Consider the following 17,649-nt stretch of genomic DNA (forward strand, 5'->3'; position numbering starts at 1 on the left):
AAAGGCATCCTAATTGGAATGAACGAAGTAAAATTATCTTTGTTTGCATGTGATATGACCTTACATGTAGAAAATCCTCAAGACTCTACAAAAAAAACTGTTATAACAGGCAAACTGAGCAAAGTAGCATGATACAAAATCAGTACATAAAAATCTATTGCATTTTGATACACTAACAATGAACAATTCAAAAAGGAAATTAAGAAACTATTTCCATTCACAATAGCATCAAAGAGAATAAAATACTTAGGAGTTAACTTAACCAAGGAGGTGAAAGACTTACACAATGAAAACTGCAAAACATGTCTGAAAGAAATTAAAGACGACGCAAATAAATGTAAAGATATACCATGTTCATGGATTAGGAGACCTGAAATTGTTAAGATGTCACTATTACCCAAAGTGATCTACAGATTTAAGGCAATCCCTATTAAAATTTCAAAGAAATTTTTTTATTTTTGCAGAAATACAAAAATTCATTCAAAAAATCATATGAAACCTTAAGGGGCCCTCAAATACCCAAAATAATCTTGAAAAAGAAAAACATAGCTGGAAGAATCACATTTTCTGATTTCAAAACTTTCTCTAAAGCTATAGTAAATGAAAACAGGTGGTACTGGCATATGATAGACATACAGAACAACATAATGGCATAAACAGTACAGAAATAAATCCTCACATATACGGTCCAATGGTTTTTTGAGAAGAGTGCCAAGATCATTTAAAGGAGTAAAGATAGTCTTTTCAACAAATTGTGCTAGGAAAACTGGATATCCACATGCAAAAGAATGAAACTGGATCCTTACCTAACATCACACACAAAAATTAACTCAAAATGGATCCAGGGCCTAACTGTAAGACCTAAACTATTAAACTCTTAGAAGACAGCACAAAGAAAAAGCTCTGTGACACTGGATTTGGCAATGATTTCTTGAGTATGACACCAAACGCACAAAGGCAACAAAAGAAAAAACAGACAAATGGTACTTCATGAAAATTTAAAATTTTCTGCTATCAAAAAAGGCAATATATAAAATGGGAGAATATATTTACAAATTATATTATATAATAAGGGAAGAATATCCAGAAAATACAGAGAGCTCTTAAAACTCAACAATGGAAAAAAAAAAAAAAAACCCCAATTAAACAATGGCAAAGGATGTGAATAGATATTTCTCCAAAAAAGACACATAAATGACCAATAAGCACATGAAAAGATGCTCAACATCAGCAATCATTAGAAAAATGCAAATCAAAACTACGGTGAGATACCACCTCACATCCATCAATATGACTAATATAAAAAACCCAGAGAAAACAGGTGCTGGTGAGGATGATGAGACATTGGAACCCTTGTGGACTGTTGGTGGGAAATAAAATGGTACAGGCACTGTAGATAACAGTATGGTGGTTCCTCAAAAAATTAAGAATAGAATTACATGATCAAGCAATTCCACTTCTGGGTGTAATACCTTAAAGAATCAAAAGCAGGATCTCTAAGAGATATTTGCACACCCATGTTCACAGCAGCATTATTCACAAAAACTAAAACCTGGAAGCAACTCATGTGTCCACTGACGAATAGCTAAGCTATATATATATATATATACACACACACACACACACACACACACACACTTTTCCCAAGAGTTTTAAAGGTTTTATTTTTACAAATCACAGATGGACAATTAAGCCTTCCCTGCAGAGACTGTGTTCCAACTCGGGCCTGGGACACCGTTCACTGCTCCCAGGAAGGGGCTGGCACCACATATAATAGAATGTCTGTGGCATTCTATTATAGCTGCAGAAAATAAACTAAGATACACAGTGATGAATTTTATCTTTCTTGGATTTTTGTTTTGCCTTATATATCGCAGACTTGGAGCTGAAAAGGTGGGAACCAGGAAATGCTCAGAGATTAGACAAAAAAAAAAAAGCCACACCTAAAGCCTTTTCTGTCTAGCCATAGAACCCAGAGAGGGCAGCCTAGTAAGACAGAAAATTTGTAGACACTAACCACTCTATTCCAGCCAAATACTATGGAAGAAACTGTGGCCCCCACCTCCACTCATGGCAGCAGAGGCATAGTGGGAAGCCTAGACTTCCACCCTTATAAGGCTGTAATGAGGTGTCGATGATAGGATGGTAACGGACAGCCACATAAGGGACCAGGGCTTTCACCAATCGGTAATGTGCCCCCTCTTATGGTGTCAGCGGAAACCATGTGAGGAGCTTAGACTTCCAGGGCCAATGGCAGTAACAAGGTGCTCCACTCTTTCTCTTCTATAGTGGCATCAGATGAAATCTAGCAAAGAATAAGAACTTTCTACATCTTAATGGTAAAGAGGAGCATGCCTTACTTTCTAGGAATCAATGAGGGCCAAGTGAGGAACCTAATCTTCTACCTTCACCTGGGAAAAACAAGGTGATGTCCTCCACATCCCATCTTCCCCTGATGGAACTGTTAGAGAAAGTCAGCTAAAATAGAAGGTATAAATAAGAGCCAGAGTCTCATAATTATAAAAATGTATAAGATTCAACCAGAATTATTCATTGTACCAAGAACCAGGAAGATCTCAAACTGAATGAAAAAGATAATCAATAGATTCCAACATTAGGATGACAGAGATGTAAAGATTATTGGACAATGATTTTAAAGCAGCCACAATAAAAATTTTTCAATGAGTAATTATAAATACATTTGAAACAAAACAAAAGAGAAACACTCAATGAAGACATATAAAATCTTAGCAAAGAAATAAAAGATATAAAGAACAAATGGGAATTTTAGAACTAAAAAATATAATAACTGATACAAAAACCTTAAGGTAAGGGTTCAACAGTGGAATGCAAGGAACCAAGGAAAGAATCAGTGAACTGGGAGATAGAACAATAGAATTTACCCACTCTGACCACGGAGAAAAAAAAAAATAGGCTAAGAAAAATGAGTAAGGTCTCAGGTCCCTGTGGGTCTATAATAAAAAATCTAGCATTCCTGTTATCAGAGTCCTGGAATAAGAGGAGAAAGAGGAAGCAGCTGAAAGTGTACTCAGTGAAATAATGGCTAAAACTTTTGAATCAGACAAGAGACATTAATCTATAGATTCAAGAAACCAGGATAACTCAAAAGGGGAAAAACTTAAATACACATCAAGACACATCAAAATTAAACTTCTGAAAACTAATGACGAGAATAAAATATTGAAAGCAGCCTTTTTAAAACACCTTAAATACAGGGAAAAAAACAATATGACAGTGATTTTTTTAAAAATCAGAAACCACGAAGACAAGAAAGAAGTGTCACAATCTTTTGAAATGCTGAAAGACAAGAACTGTCAACCCAGATTCCTATATCCAGGGTAAACACAGTTAAAATATTGTAAGGCCCTTGTAATGTTCAAGAGGAAAGTAAAGATAACAGGTAACTATTAAAAGAACAAATATAAATGAATGGGGGAGCAATAGAAAGAATTAAAAAAAAAAAAAAACAGTATTGGTCGCCAATCCAAAAGCAGACAAGAAAAACAAATCACAGAAAAAGATGGAGTGATAGCACAGATGGCTGAACTAACCCCAATTACATCAATAATGATAATAAATTTAAGTGGGAAATTTTAACACATCTTTGTTCTTATAGAATTGAGTGGCCAAGTTAAATTAAGACATTTAAACAGAATGCTTTCATGTACCTCATAAATATATACACCTACTATGTACCCACAAAAATTAAAAATAAAAACATAAATAAACAGAATACTTAACAACACTGATCTGATTTTATATATAGAGAGAGAGAGTTCACTGCATTTGAGAATTTAAGAGTACACATTTTCAAGCACATATGGTCAATTTTAGTAAATGTTTCATGGACAACTGAAAAAGTCAAAAATACAATACTCTTTGACCCACTGTGGACTACTGACCCAATGGTACATATCATATTGTATAATTTAAAGAATGAATGAAGGGCAGGCTAGTCAAGTAATAAGGTCTTGTGAAGACAGTAACTCAGGGGCACCTACTATTGTTTAACAAGCCAGCCTCACTCTTGCTTCGGAAGTGTCCTCTACAAATAAACTGTTTAAAAAAGGATTTGTATTATTAGCTTAGATTATCCTTAGTCCCGATTTCTGTGAGCTGTTTCTTTTTAGCTTTCGATACTAACTGTACATTTAATTACTGTTTACTCTACAAAAAGAAAAAAATATAAACAAGAACTATTATTCTCAAAGTGATGTAAGATGTAACTTTCTCAGAAAGATAAATTCCACTTTATTGTAATAAATGGAACAAGTAATGTATGCACAACTCCATGAAAAACCTTTCTCTAAATATTATGCCAGTTTACAGGTTAATGTTTCTACTGAAGAATGGAGGGATGTGCCCATTAATCCACCCTCAAATGAAGAAGTGAAGCCATGACTGAACCTCAACCTTGCCCATCGCTTGTTTTTCTTTTCTAGAAGATTATGGATCTTGTCTCCAATGTACTGAAATATCACTGGCTATGTCTAGGCATTACAAGGATTCTGTCACTCTTTGTTCTCTATCCTTGGAGCACCTTTCCTATTTAAATGCTGATGGCTAGGCAAAGTAGCTCATGGCTGTAATCCTAGCACTCTGGGAGGCTGAGCTGGGAGGATCATTTGAGGTCAGGAGTTGAGACCAGCCTGGTCAACATGGCAAAACCCTGTCTCTATTAAAAATACAACAATTAGCAGGGCGTAGTGGCAGATGCCTGTAATCCCAGCCACTTGGGAGGCTGAGGCAGGAGAATCACTTGAACCCGTGAGGTGGAGGTTGCAGTGAGCTAAGATTGCGCCACTGCACTCCAGCCTGGGTGACAAAGCAAGACTCTGTTTCCAAAAAAAAAAAAAGGAAGAAAGGAAAAGAAAAAAAAAAAGCTCTTATAGTGTGTAACCTGAGGAAGTTTTCAACTTTTTTTCCTTCTATTATTCCCTTCCCTACTTGTATATTATACTCCCCACCCCCTTTCCTTCTGGGACTCCAGAAAGAAGTAGGATGTTAGACCTGGATTCCTCTATGTCTTTTGTTTGACGTTTCTGTGTCTGTACTTTATGGAACAGTTTTCCAACTAGAGAGAGAGCATCTACTGAATGTTTTCAATTGGATAACACATTTAATTCTAAGAACTCTCATGTGTTCTCAGATTGTTCCTTTTACACAGCATCCTATTGTAATCTCTGGGATGTAATACCACTGTGAAGCTCTCTGGATTTATTACATCAATTTTTAAGATATATTTTATGTCCTGAATTATCTCTTTCCTGAAGAGTCAGAATTTTACTTCATCTTGGTCTTTTTGTTCATGCTACTTGTTTTCTTCAAATGCCTGGTTATCATCAGATCACGCTGAAGAAGTAGCCTGGGTGGCTTAGGTAGGATTCCTCTGCTAGTATGTCAGCAGGAGTGCTCGCACAGGCCCCTTGCCTGAGTGCAAACCATATGACTGGAGCGCGCAGTCAGGTGGGCTTTTCCTTGGGGTAAGTGGGTGGGAAGGGGGTTGTCAACTTGGGGGTCCTACTATCCACATTAGAAGATTTAGCTCTTCCCAGCATTCTGTTTACTTTTTTGTTGTTTATTGTTGTTTTTAAAGATAATTATTTTTTTAAAAATGTGTCTGGTCACTCTGGTCACAAACATCAGGCTGCATGTATTCTGCACAGAATGAGTAGCCTAGGCATCTGTTCCATGCAGACATTGCTTGGATAGCCCTTATTTGAAATGCTTGGGACCACAAGTGTTTTGGATTTCAGATGTGTTCGATTTTAGAATATCTGCAGATACATAATGAGATATCTTGGGAATGGGACACAAGTCTTCATAAGAAATTCATTTATGTTTCTTATATATCTTATACACATAGCTTGAAGGTAGTTTTAGTCAATATTTTCAATAATTTTATGCATGAAACAGTTTATATTAAGTACTTATGTGTAGAATTTTCCTCCTGTGGCATCTTGTCAGCACTCAAAAGTTTCAGATTTTGGGGCATTCGGGATGAGGAACACTCACTCAACCTGTGCCCTGAATGGATCTACTTGTTTTCAGCTTCCCTGCACCCCCTCTATGCTCTGCCTTACCTGCAGACTCTGAGCCTAGAAGCTCTCCAGCACTGCCTGCACAGGCTGCCTTCCACCTCCACAACAGACCCACATGACTGAGTTTGGGCTGCTGCTTTTTGTGCTCTATCCACTCACATGCTCCCACCACATTCTATCTTCCAGAAAGTTGTTAACATTGTTCTTCCTTTGATGATCCTCCCTTTTCCTTGCCCATCTACTACTTAACTCTTGGAGTTTATTCATTCTTAAGTTTCCGTACTTTCATTTCAGTGGAGTCTCAGGGAAGACAGGAAGTCATCTCAAATCAGGAGGCAAAACTATCACATAAACTGTGTTTGATGGTCAAGTCAATTTGGGAAACTGAAATTAATTTATTCTTAAGATTTTTGCTTTTCAGAAACTGGTAAACACTATAAAATGCTAAATTCATTAATTATCTAGTTCATAACTTCATTGGTAATTAAAAATTTTAAATTTAAAGTAATTGTGTTAATGAGCAAATATTATTTTACATTTTTAAAATAAAAATAAAGGTAAGAAATATTTCTGGTCTTTAAGTCAAAAGTCAAGGATATTTATGACTTTAAATTTTCTAGAAGCTTTATCTATCTATGAAAGAGCCTTGAATTGCAGTCTCAGGAAAGCCCCCACTTTTTCATAACCCTGGGCAATTTACTCAAAATTTCTAAGCATCATTTTCTGTGATGGGAATTTGCTGGTTGCCCTCCATTCCCCAACCCACGCTGAGAATACTCCCTTTTCTTTTACCAAGAATACCCTGGTTATTCATTAAGGAAATCACCCCTTCTCCCTCAGCTTCAGGAGCAGGCTTTGATTCACTTAACTCAGTGGGATGGCTGGCCATGGTGAGGTTCAGAAGTGGGCATGCACACGAATATAAGCCAATGAGATCAGGAAAAACATCTGCAGGACTCCTAGTGAAAGACACTGCTTCTTTATTCTGTGAAGTCTTACTGAAAACCTTCTTTTCCCCTGTACTAGGCTATGTGCTAAGAGTAGGTGAGGTCTGGAACTGTTGCAGCCCTTTTGTACCACTAGGTGGTCCAGATGAAGCCTGCACCATGGAAAGCAGAGAGAAGCGACAGAGAAAATAACTACAGAAGCTTAATTTGGGCTATGGTTCAAGGTATCTCTGAAGCTAGATCTACCCTTCTGCCTCAAACATCATAGGTGCTAGCTGAGTGCTTATCATTAAGCAAAACTATACAAACACACACACATACAACCTTTATTGGTAAATTAGTATCAAATATTAACTTGTTTTTATTTTCAAGTTAAAACATCCTCCAAAATAGATGAATTTCTAGTTTATATAATTTGGAAATATAAAAGTTTAATAGAAAACTCTTTATTTGGCATAGACATTTTATTGAGATGAAAACCAATTTTCTTCCACTCATATAGAAAGATATTGTTATACTTAATTCTACTTTTACAGGGGATCGATTTCCTCATTCATTAAACCTCAGGGAGTTTTCCTGGGGTATATTATGTAAGGGGAAAGAGATAAGAAAACATAACAATAGCTACTTGATTTCTTATTCAATAAACAGAAAATGATTCTAGGAAATAAAATTAAGGTTCACTGTTCATCATACTTCAAATTACTCAACTTCAAATTACTCAAATGCCAAATATAACTTCTAATGTCTCCCTGATTAATTCTAGATTTTGATTCTAAGATGCTACATGTACTTAGATATTCAGCTAGGGTTTTCATTTTTGTTTTAGAATTTGTTTCTAATCAAATCATTTGAAAATTTAAGTAGGAAAATAATAATGGTTCAGAAATGTACTTAAAAAATTAAAACTCACTTATGTAACCTTCATACTATTGTTTTTAATCTCCAGGCAAGTAACACTAAATAGACTTTGCTGTAATTGCTCAACTGTTAGACTCTGCAAAAATGATCATATGGAAATCTCTAGACTGGCAGAAGTTTTTGAAGGTAAATTCACTGATTAGAACCTATCCACAAATTATTTATACTGTGGCAATTCCACATTACTTTGAATAATATGCTTGTTTCTTTCTCCTTAAGATCTGAAATTTCTATTTGAAAATAAAGTGGCTTTTTCAAATACAAAGTAAAATATTTTTAAGAAACCTATACTCAAAAATACATACTAGGAAAATTTCCTAACCCCTACTTCTCTGCCAAAATAGTTCTTTTAAACTAAAATTACTTAAATTGAATAGAGATGCTAAAATGTAAAAGAAAATATTTATTTATAAATTGTATCTTGAAGACTAATACGATGTTTATTTTCAAATTGAAGAAACAGCCAAATAAATGCTAACTGTAGGCTTTTTTGGCTCTCATTTTCATTAGTTTTATTTCCTTCATTAATTTCATTTCATTGGTGACCAGCAAAAGAATAAAAAAGAGTTTTAAAAGTACAGATGCCAAAACAGGTTGGGTTTCCTTTGTTTAAAATCTCAGATAGAACAAAATTAATTTTGAAAATAGGTAATTTGACCTTTCTTGTTTTTAAGTTAGCCTCTTACTTAAATATAGCACAGAAAATGAAAGCATATGCATAGTTTTTGCTATTCAAGTTATTGATTTAAAAAATCATCTATCTACTTATCCAGGAAGTTGGGGGATGATAGTCAACTAGGCTGTAATAGTTTATGATTATAAGGTCTTTTCCTTTATCTATTAGAGCCTTATGTAAAGCTGTATGTCAAAGTTGAAAAATTTCTCCTGACTTAGAAAAATCCACAACACATGAAGAAAGGAGCCCATACTGGATGTTAGGAAACTAAAATTCCAGTCCCAACTCTTTAATATATTGCAGGAATTGGGGCAAAATTTTTAATTCCACTGGACCTCAGTTTGTCCATCTCTAAAATAAAAGAGCAGTGTGGAATCACCTTAGGAAATGTGTGGGGTTGTACTCAACCATAGTCCAGAATGTACTAGTTGCTCCTTGGATGGCAGGAACAGTTGTTTTCTCTGACCCTCTCAAGAGCTGATCTGCCTGTTTTATGGGTGGGAAATTGAGGCCAGAGGGATGACTGTGAAATAGCTGAAAGGCTGGACTATGTAATATCTAAGTTTCCTGTGCACTTAAGATGCTATGGCTTGGAGGTATTAATACATTTTTAGGCTCATGGGCCAGATCAGGACCATACTACTGGCCCTTACCAAGATGGGTTAGTGGCAGGATGGTACCTGATGAGAAAGTGCTGGTGGCACCCACTCCCTGGGTTTCAGACTGGTCCTGAGCATGCATGGATTCTAGCTGGTGTCATGTAAGCAAGCAAAAGAAACAGTAATACTGTCTTACTTCTAAAGAGACATGAAATGATCAAGAAATGACAGCTAGGCTAGGATTTGCATTTCATTTAAGATTAATAAAGTGTTCAGGCTTATCTTTGCAACTTCCATCTAGCTCCCATTGCCTGCAAGTAGAATCAAGTGGAAAAGAAAGCTCCCTTGAACTCCTGGAGGAATTAAGTGACAACAAATTGACTATTAAATGCACAACAGGAAGCAAGGGCCCTCTGAGCCCTTCGACCACATCTTTCAAACCTTATTTCTGAGAATAGAAAATTCTAAGCTCAATTTGAGTGTCACTATAAACTCCTCTCTGTGCCAGATGATTTTATGCACATACTTACATCCGAAGTACAAACAACCTAAAATGTTTATACTGAGTAGTAATGGAAATCATGTGTCAAATACAATGAGGGGAACAGAGTAGAACTTTCTTCAGAACTAAAGTTTGAAGATATACAGCATCATGGAAAATCTGGCTTACAAATAAGAATGCATTGTTTACCTATTCCATTTAATTATAGAGAACATGCATTTTTACTCTTTGCATACAATTTTCTGAAGTCTGATTTTTTTTTTTTTTTTTTTTGGTTTGTTTTTTGCTCTGCAGTGTTGCCTGAAGCTATGGAAGGATCATAGCTCCTCATACACAGTCTCAAAAACCATGGCCACACACATTCTTGTGATGTTAATTCCTATTTCCTTTAAGCTCTCACCCCCAGAGAGAGACAGTGAAGGATTCTTCTAACAAGTCCAAAAGCAAAAGAGCAAACAGTAAAGACAGCCCTCCTTAGATGTCCTCAGGGGCCTTCTGCATGTCAGCTTTCCTATTAGAGCACTGTAAAGACCAGGAAAACTACAAGGGCCAGGAACGGAATTCTGGCATCTTTCTACTGAGAGATAGTCCTCTGAATTTCTCACTAAGCGCAAGCCTGAGGAGTCGGCCTCCCCTCAGCTTCTCATCACCAGTGATTCAGGGACAGCCATTCATAGAGCTCTGTAGAAGAAACAGCATACTAGCTCCACAGTCCTCAGTTTCCCTCCTCAACAGAATCCACCCTAGGGTTAATGCTTAAAGGGCCATGAAGATATCAAAGGGAGAACACAGTCAGGGCTGCTCATTTGTTTGATGTAACGTGTCTTAGATGGGTCAATCATTAATTCACAGCTCTTAGGTGGGAGTCCAGCTCTTTTGTTTCAAAGAGCCAAGATTCCCCTGCCCCTAGTCATGTTCACTCCGTCATTCTCATGTGTCGCTTCTCCAGTGGACTCTGGTGCCAGGGAAGAACCATACCACTGGCCCTTACCAAGATGGGTTAGTGGCAGGATGGTACCTACCGCCTCACCAAGAAGGGTTAGTGGCAGGATGCTACCGGCTGACCTCAGGGCCTGCCCACCCCAGCTCCTGCCCTGCACAGTGTTCTTTGGACTTAATGATGACTACACTGAGTACTCACCTGGGGCCGCTATTTCTTTTTGTTTTAAAACTCAGAGAAGCTGATACTGCTCTACCTTCTCCTTTTGCTTCTTCTGTCACTTGGTAGAGAGATGGTCTTTGTCCTATCTCACTTAGGCAGTTCTGCTTGCTCCTCTCAGCTGCAGAGAAGAGTGTCCCAGTGCATTCTTTCTAAATGGACATTCCAATTTTCAAAGAGGTTGGCACTTCATCATTGGCAATTTTTATACATTCCTTTTCAATTTGATTCCAAAGATATACTAGCCAGGCCCGCTGTGAGTTCAGTTTCTCTCACTACCCCAATCAGCCCCACAAAACTCAAAACATAAAGGCTGGGATTGCTATAAAGAAGCAAAAAAATTCTTGGAGGAAAAGCAAAAAGCAAAAAACAAAATAATTTGTAGAGTTGAATTAAAAAACAGATTCTCTCCTCAACAGTTTTCACCTTTTTATTAAAATTTCACTTCCCCAATGCATAGAGCCAATTTTAAATAGAACCCTAATTAAAGCTACAAGAATCAACCAACAACGTATCTGTAATTTTCCTTTAATTTAGACTCTTTGGCTGCTTAATATATTTCGCATTGCACCCACATGTCCTGAGAAAAAATGGTGAGACATATGATTATTTATGTTATATAAAATGGAGGATCTAAACATATCTTACCTGTAAGTATGTTTCCAAGCCTTGTCGTCGCTGTTCCAAGACTTTGGGGACCCAGTTCCTAACATGTTTAGAAGGGATTTCTGGAGTTTTTATACATTTCTTAAGCTATAAACACAGAATAGAAAAAGAAAAAGAAAAAAAAAATGAGATGTCTGTTAATTATAGTGACATTATTTGCAGAAAAAAAGGCCAATAAAAGAAAGTGAACTACTGCTATCTGCAATAAAAAATAGAGGAAAATATAATAACACTGCAATTTTGTCAAACGATTCTTTATTTAGGTATCTTGACTTCAGTTTTCAGAATAATGGTTTTCTGTATTGGTAGGTATTATTGTAGACATTTCAGATTGAAATCCTTTTTCCTGAAAAATTAAAAACCTAGTAAATGAATAAAAAAGAAAGTGAAGAAATTTAATTACAAAAATCAATTAATACAACAAAATTCTGCTTGGATGAAGGACTTTCCTGATAAAAGGTCTTTCTACATATTTTTCATATAAAGAAATCAAAACAAAATGCAACTGTATATAAGTATTGTCCCTAGAAATGCCATTAACTAGACCACATTATTTGGAGAGAGAACTTAAAAACATAAAGCCCTAATCTTTTCAATGTTCCTAACAATTACTTTCCAACTCCATTCATGAAAACTGAATGATAGTTCTCAGCTAAGCCTTTTGGGACAGCAGTTTTAGGGGATAATATAAATAAATAAAAATTCTGTTGGAAGTTGCATTAGAGCTGTCTGTGGTAGGCAGAATAATCCTCCTTCCCCCAAAATAATCAAATCCTAATCCTGCAGATGTTACCCTATATGCCAAAAGGGACTTTGAAGATTTGGTTAAATTCATGGTCTTAAAATGGGAAGATCCTCCTGGATTACTGGGGTGAGCTCAATGTAATCACAAGGATCCTTATAAAAGGGAGGCAGCAGAATGAGGTGGAAAGAGACTGGGAGAAACAATGTCTCTGGCTCTGATGATGGAGAAAGAGGCCATACGCCAAGGTGACCTCTAGAAGCTGGAAAGAATGGATTCTGCCCTAGAGCCTCCAGAAGAAATGTCATCCTGCTGACACCTTGATTTTAGCCTAGTGAAACCCACTTCGGACTCCTCACATCAAGAAGTGTAAGACAACACATGTATATTGTTTTAAGCCACTGCATTTATGGTAATTTGTTATAGCAGCAATAGGAAACTAATACATTGCCTCCATAAGTGGAACGTGCTTAATTGCTAATTAAAAATTTGAAAAAACCTACCAATGTTGCTTCTTTACTACACATGCACAGAAACAGCATAGTAATGAATAAGAAAATTCATAAATTAAACCTGGGCAGCTAAACTATAGTAAAAAATTCTTTCCATATGTAAGAGTATATTCACCCTTAACCAATCTAGGCTGAAATTTGTTGTACATCATGAAGAAGGGGCCCATGTACTGGCTAGAGCAGAGCAGCCACCTTTGCCTCTGAGGTAGAAGTCTTGTACCGAGAATGGTAAAGCAGCAAGAGCCTGGGTCCCTGACGATCATGAAACCGCCACACCAGCACCAGACATTTATGAAGGGAGGGATCAAGTTGTATCTGTTAATGTCACCATTATTTTGGTTTTAGAGTCACTTACAGTCAAATCTAATCCTACATGAATAAGGATGTGGCTAGCACTGCTAGCTGCTTAGCAAATATTCATTCCCTCCTTCTTTTTTGGGGGGAAAAAAGTCAACGTCATTCAGAGGGCTAACACGCTGAGTTATAAATTGATTTTCCAAGTTCCCTTTTAATTAGGGTGACCATGTGACAGTTACCAATATACGTACATGTCTACTGGGGTAGGGTTCTTGTTTCCCTAACAAAAAGCAACAGGTTTTCTTGCCAGAAAATGCAGAAGCCATGCCTGGAAGGGTAGGAGCTATGTTGTCACCAGAAGTGTGAAAGTCACATGCTAAGATGATGACATTGAAGCAGGGAGACATGAGGAGCCTGGAACATGAATGTTTTGAGATGCCTGCATCACCTGGGCTGCCTGTTTTTAGTTTTCCTGTAATGTGAGAATAATAAATCTCTTACTTAAGAAATCTAATCAAGTTTCTATTACATGCAGTCAAAGACATTCCTAATATAAAGGAATCACTTGTTCTATTTTAAGTCAGAGATGCTCAATAGGCATCCAAGTAGAGATGCTGGGTAGGTAGCTGGGTACAAGTCTGTAAATGTGGGGGTCAGAATATATAGGTATTTAGAGCCATGGAACTAGAGGAGATGACATTAAGAGTTAGGTACCGATGGAGAAAAAGGGCTGTGGTGGACAGAATCCTAAAATGGTCCCCTGGTGTAAATGCCTTGTATGATTCCCTCCTCTTGAGCATGAGTGGGACCTGTGACTATGTCAGGGCAGTCACTCCATGATTACGTTGTGTATTATATGATGATCCTAGCAGACTGCTGGCTTTCAAGTAAGGTATCATGTGATGAGAGAGCCACATGGCTAGGACCTGAGGGTGGTCTTTAGGAGCTGAGAGCTGTCTCTGGTGTTCAGCCAGCAAGAAAAAAAAAAGGACCTCAGTTCTGCAACTGCAAGCCACTGAATTCTGCCTGAATGAGCTTGGAAGAGCACCCCAAGCCTCAGGTGAGATGGAGAAGCAGGGAGGAGAAGCAGGACAATCACTGGGGGAAGACGGGGAGTAGGTTCCATCAGGAAAGTGTTTCAAGAGGAGAGGCATGATCAGGCTGTGCCAGATGATGGGAAGTCAGTAACGCGGGGTACAGAGAGAAGGGCAGTGGGGAAGTAGCAGCTCCTCTTCTAAGGAGTTCTACTAAAAGACAAGGAAGGAGTACAATGGGATGAGCACATGAGGGAAGCATGGGGCCAAAGGCAGGCTTTATTTTGTGAAACAGAAACTACTGCGATAGGTTCATATAGTGATAAGACTGATTCAGTATTGAGGGGGAAACTGATAATGCAAGGGAGAGAGGAGGAGGGGGATTTATAATTGCTTGCAGGGGAATAAATACATATTTAAACTCTATACCGTCTGAGGCATTTCTCCACAAGAACAAGGCCAAAATGCTAAATTATTCTGTGGTAATAAGCTTAAGTTTCACTTTAAACATAAAGAAACTTCCTTTAAAACTATTGAATCATAACATATATTTCAGAATAGAAAATCAACTCCATTATATGTCTCTCCTTTTAAAAAGAATGTTGAAGATCTAGCACTGCAAATATTTTTCCTTTTTTATTTATGTCAAGAATACTCAGGAAGCGGATCATCATAGCTGCTGGGATCCATGACAGCATTCGTAGGTGAGTAATGAATTGCTTTAGATGAGAGACAAACCCGAGACAATATGTTTCCAGGAGGGCTCAGCTGCTTATAAGATAAATACTCCTCTGCCACTTCACTCGATGATTAACGGTCCTGGCCCTGCTGTGTCCAGGCAAACTGCCTTTCTGATTCAAGCAGATAAGTACCAGATTCTATGATACCACAGACACAATCCCCTTTTCCTGGTGTGACCACTCCCTTTTCCTTTTTCATACTGCTAGAAGATTTTACACAGAACTTACTCCACACAGACCTACCACTGCATACATTGGTTATAGTAACCATTTTCCACAAAGAAGCAGAAATACTTTTCCCAAGTACATGAATAAAAAGAATGAAAAAGAAAAGAAAAGTTAAAGAAGCGAGAAACATTTGGGGATAAAATCTCATCTTTCCCCCTGTATTGCCACCGCTACTTCCTCAGGGTTCCCTTTGGAGAGAATGTACATACAGGGTGCTGTGCTACTGGTCTGACCCTACATGGCAGGTTTTTGGTTCTTTATCATCTACTTCATGAAATTACACACAGGAGAATGAAGTCTTTTACTCAAGCCAAAAGTAGTCAATAATAAAAAATGAAGATAGTTAATTTTAAAATGAACCAGCACCACATTTCACTGAAACCATTGTGAATAAAAGGATGGGCTGCAACTGACAGAAAATAGCTGGGAAGGCATGAAAATAAAATGTGCTTAACAGTTTGCCATGCTGAAAAGGTTTTTCTGCCCATACATGCAATTTTTGGCCTAGGGAGGTAACACTCTTTTCAGGAACCACCATTTAAAATAGTAAAGTATTTAGCCGTAGTGGGATGTGGACAGGTGTAGCCGAGGCACACGCGAAAGCACTCATAAGCTTGAAGGTTCACCCTGTCACAGGAGCCTGTGCCTGGGCCATAACAAAGAAGGCTAGGATGGGGTTTTGTTTTTGTTTTGGTGTGGTCGTGTTCTTCCCACCTAGTACTAGCAGAGGAGCTACAAAGGCATTAGGGCAAGCAGAACCTGGGGTTAACAGAGAACGCAAACTCCCGCAGTAGAAACTGATCCTCTAGTAATTCATAAATATACATGATGCTATCCAAATATACCATTTGCCAAACACTTATTTAATACCTAATAAGTGCCCGAGACTCTACTAGACACTCTAACAGTGTGAAAGATATGAAAGATAGGACATGGTCCCTACTTTTAAAAAAGTACCTTCTAATTAGACAAAATTTAGGGATAACAGTTTTATCTCATATGTTTCCAAAATTTAAGCAGAAATCTCTATTCTAAATGGACAGGAGTTCTAAGAACAGAGATTAGGGAAGAAAGGGAGCTAACATGGAAAAAGGAGAACCTGAAATGTCTTGGTTTGAATAGATCAGAACACAGAGGAAAAGACATTCAGCATGGCAAAGACAGGTGGGTAGCCATTTTTACCTCACATAATGAGGTAATGGGAGATACTGGCTCAGCTGTCCCTGAAGGGCTCTTATGAGGAGTGAAAAATAAAGTCGGCCAGTAAAGGGGTTAGCAGTAGACAGAATAATGGTTCCCTCAAAGATGTCCAAGTCCTAATCCCCAGAATCTGTGAATGTATTTGCTTACATGGGAAAGGGGACTTTGCAGATGTAATTAAATTAAGGACTTTGAAAAGGGGGGATTATCTGTGCGGGCTCAATATTATCATAAGAGGGAAGCACAAGGAAAAGGGGATTGAGTCTGTGGTGTCATAGAAGCTGGTACTTATCAGGATGAATCAGAAAGTCTGTTTACACAAGGTGTCAAGTCAGAAGAGAGGTGAAGACAGGAGACGTTATGATGGACACAGAAGCTGAAGTGGAGTGACTGCTGGCTTTGAAGATGAAAGAGGCCACGAGACAAGGAATGTTGGAAAAGGCAAGGAAACAGATTCTGTTCTAGAACCCACAGAAGACTCAGCTACCGTCAGGTAATAAATTTGAAGGCTGGATGTGGTAGCTTACACCTGTAATCCCAATACTTTGGGAGGCCAAGGCGGGCGGATCACCTGAGGTCAGTTGAGACCAGCCTGGCCAACATGGTAAAACCCTGTCTCTACTAAAAATACAAAAAAGTAGCCGAGCGTGGTGGTGCATGCCTGTAGTCTTAGCTACTCAGGAGGCTGGGGCAGAAGAATCGTTTGAACCTGGGAAACGGAGGTTGCAATGAGCTTAGATCGTGCCACTGCACTCCAGGCTGGGTGACAGAGACTCTGTCTCAAATAATAATAAAAAATAAATTTTAAACCACTTCATTTTTGGTGATTTGTTAACAGCAGCAATAGGAAACTCATACAAGGTTTAAGATTATTGGCCTTGAGGGTCAATGTCTATGATGTGGTAGACAACAGAGACTGTTTCAGTGCATTCGAGTAAGAGAATGAAGATAAAAATGGTGTTTTAGGAAAACTGGTCTGCAGCAGAGAATAGATAAGGATCTGAAATGGTTAAAGTAATACTGATATAAAGTAGTAAGACTCTGGACTGGGATGGTAGGAATAGAAAATGAAAAATTAGTCTAGGCACAGCAGCTCATGCCTGTAACTCTAGCACTTTGGGAGGCAGAGGTGGGTGGATCACCTGAAGTCAGGAGTTCGAAACCAGCCTGGCCAACATGGCAAAACACTGTCTCTACTAAAAATACAAAAATTAGCCAGGTGTGGTGGCAGGCGCCTGTAATCCCAGCTACTCGGGAGGCTGAGGCAGGAGAATTGCTTGAACCTGGGAGGCAGAGGTTGCAGTGAGCCAAAATCACGCCACTGCACTACAGCCTGGGTGACAGAACAAGACTCTGTCTCAACA

General features: G+C 38.1%; 1 protein-coding gene across 2 annotated transcripts in view; it reads right to left on the reverse strand.

Moving 5' to 3' along the window:
* SNX24 (sorting nexin 24) overlaps positions 1–17,649 on the reverse strand; it is a 79,691-nt gene that overhangs the window by 58,930 nt on the left and 3,112 nt on the right. For both annotated transcript variants that reach the window (XM_011987774.1, XM_011987775.1), the window contains exon 2: positions 11,515–11,619. In XM_011987774.1, the coding sequence (XP_011843164.1) occupies positions 11,515–11,619 (105 nt within the window). The remainder of the gene's footprint in view (positions 1–11,514; positions 11,620–17,649) is intronic.

The sequence above is a fragment of the Mandrillus leucophaeus genome, unplaced genomic scaffold, assembly GCF_000951045.1.
Source record: "Mandrillus leucophaeus isolate KB7577 unplaced genomic scaffold, Mleu.le_1.0 Scaffold316, whole genome shotgun sequence".
NCBI classification, from domain to species: Eukaryota; Metazoa; Chordata; class Mammalia; order Primates; family Cercopithecidae; genus Mandrillus; species Mandrillus leucophaeus.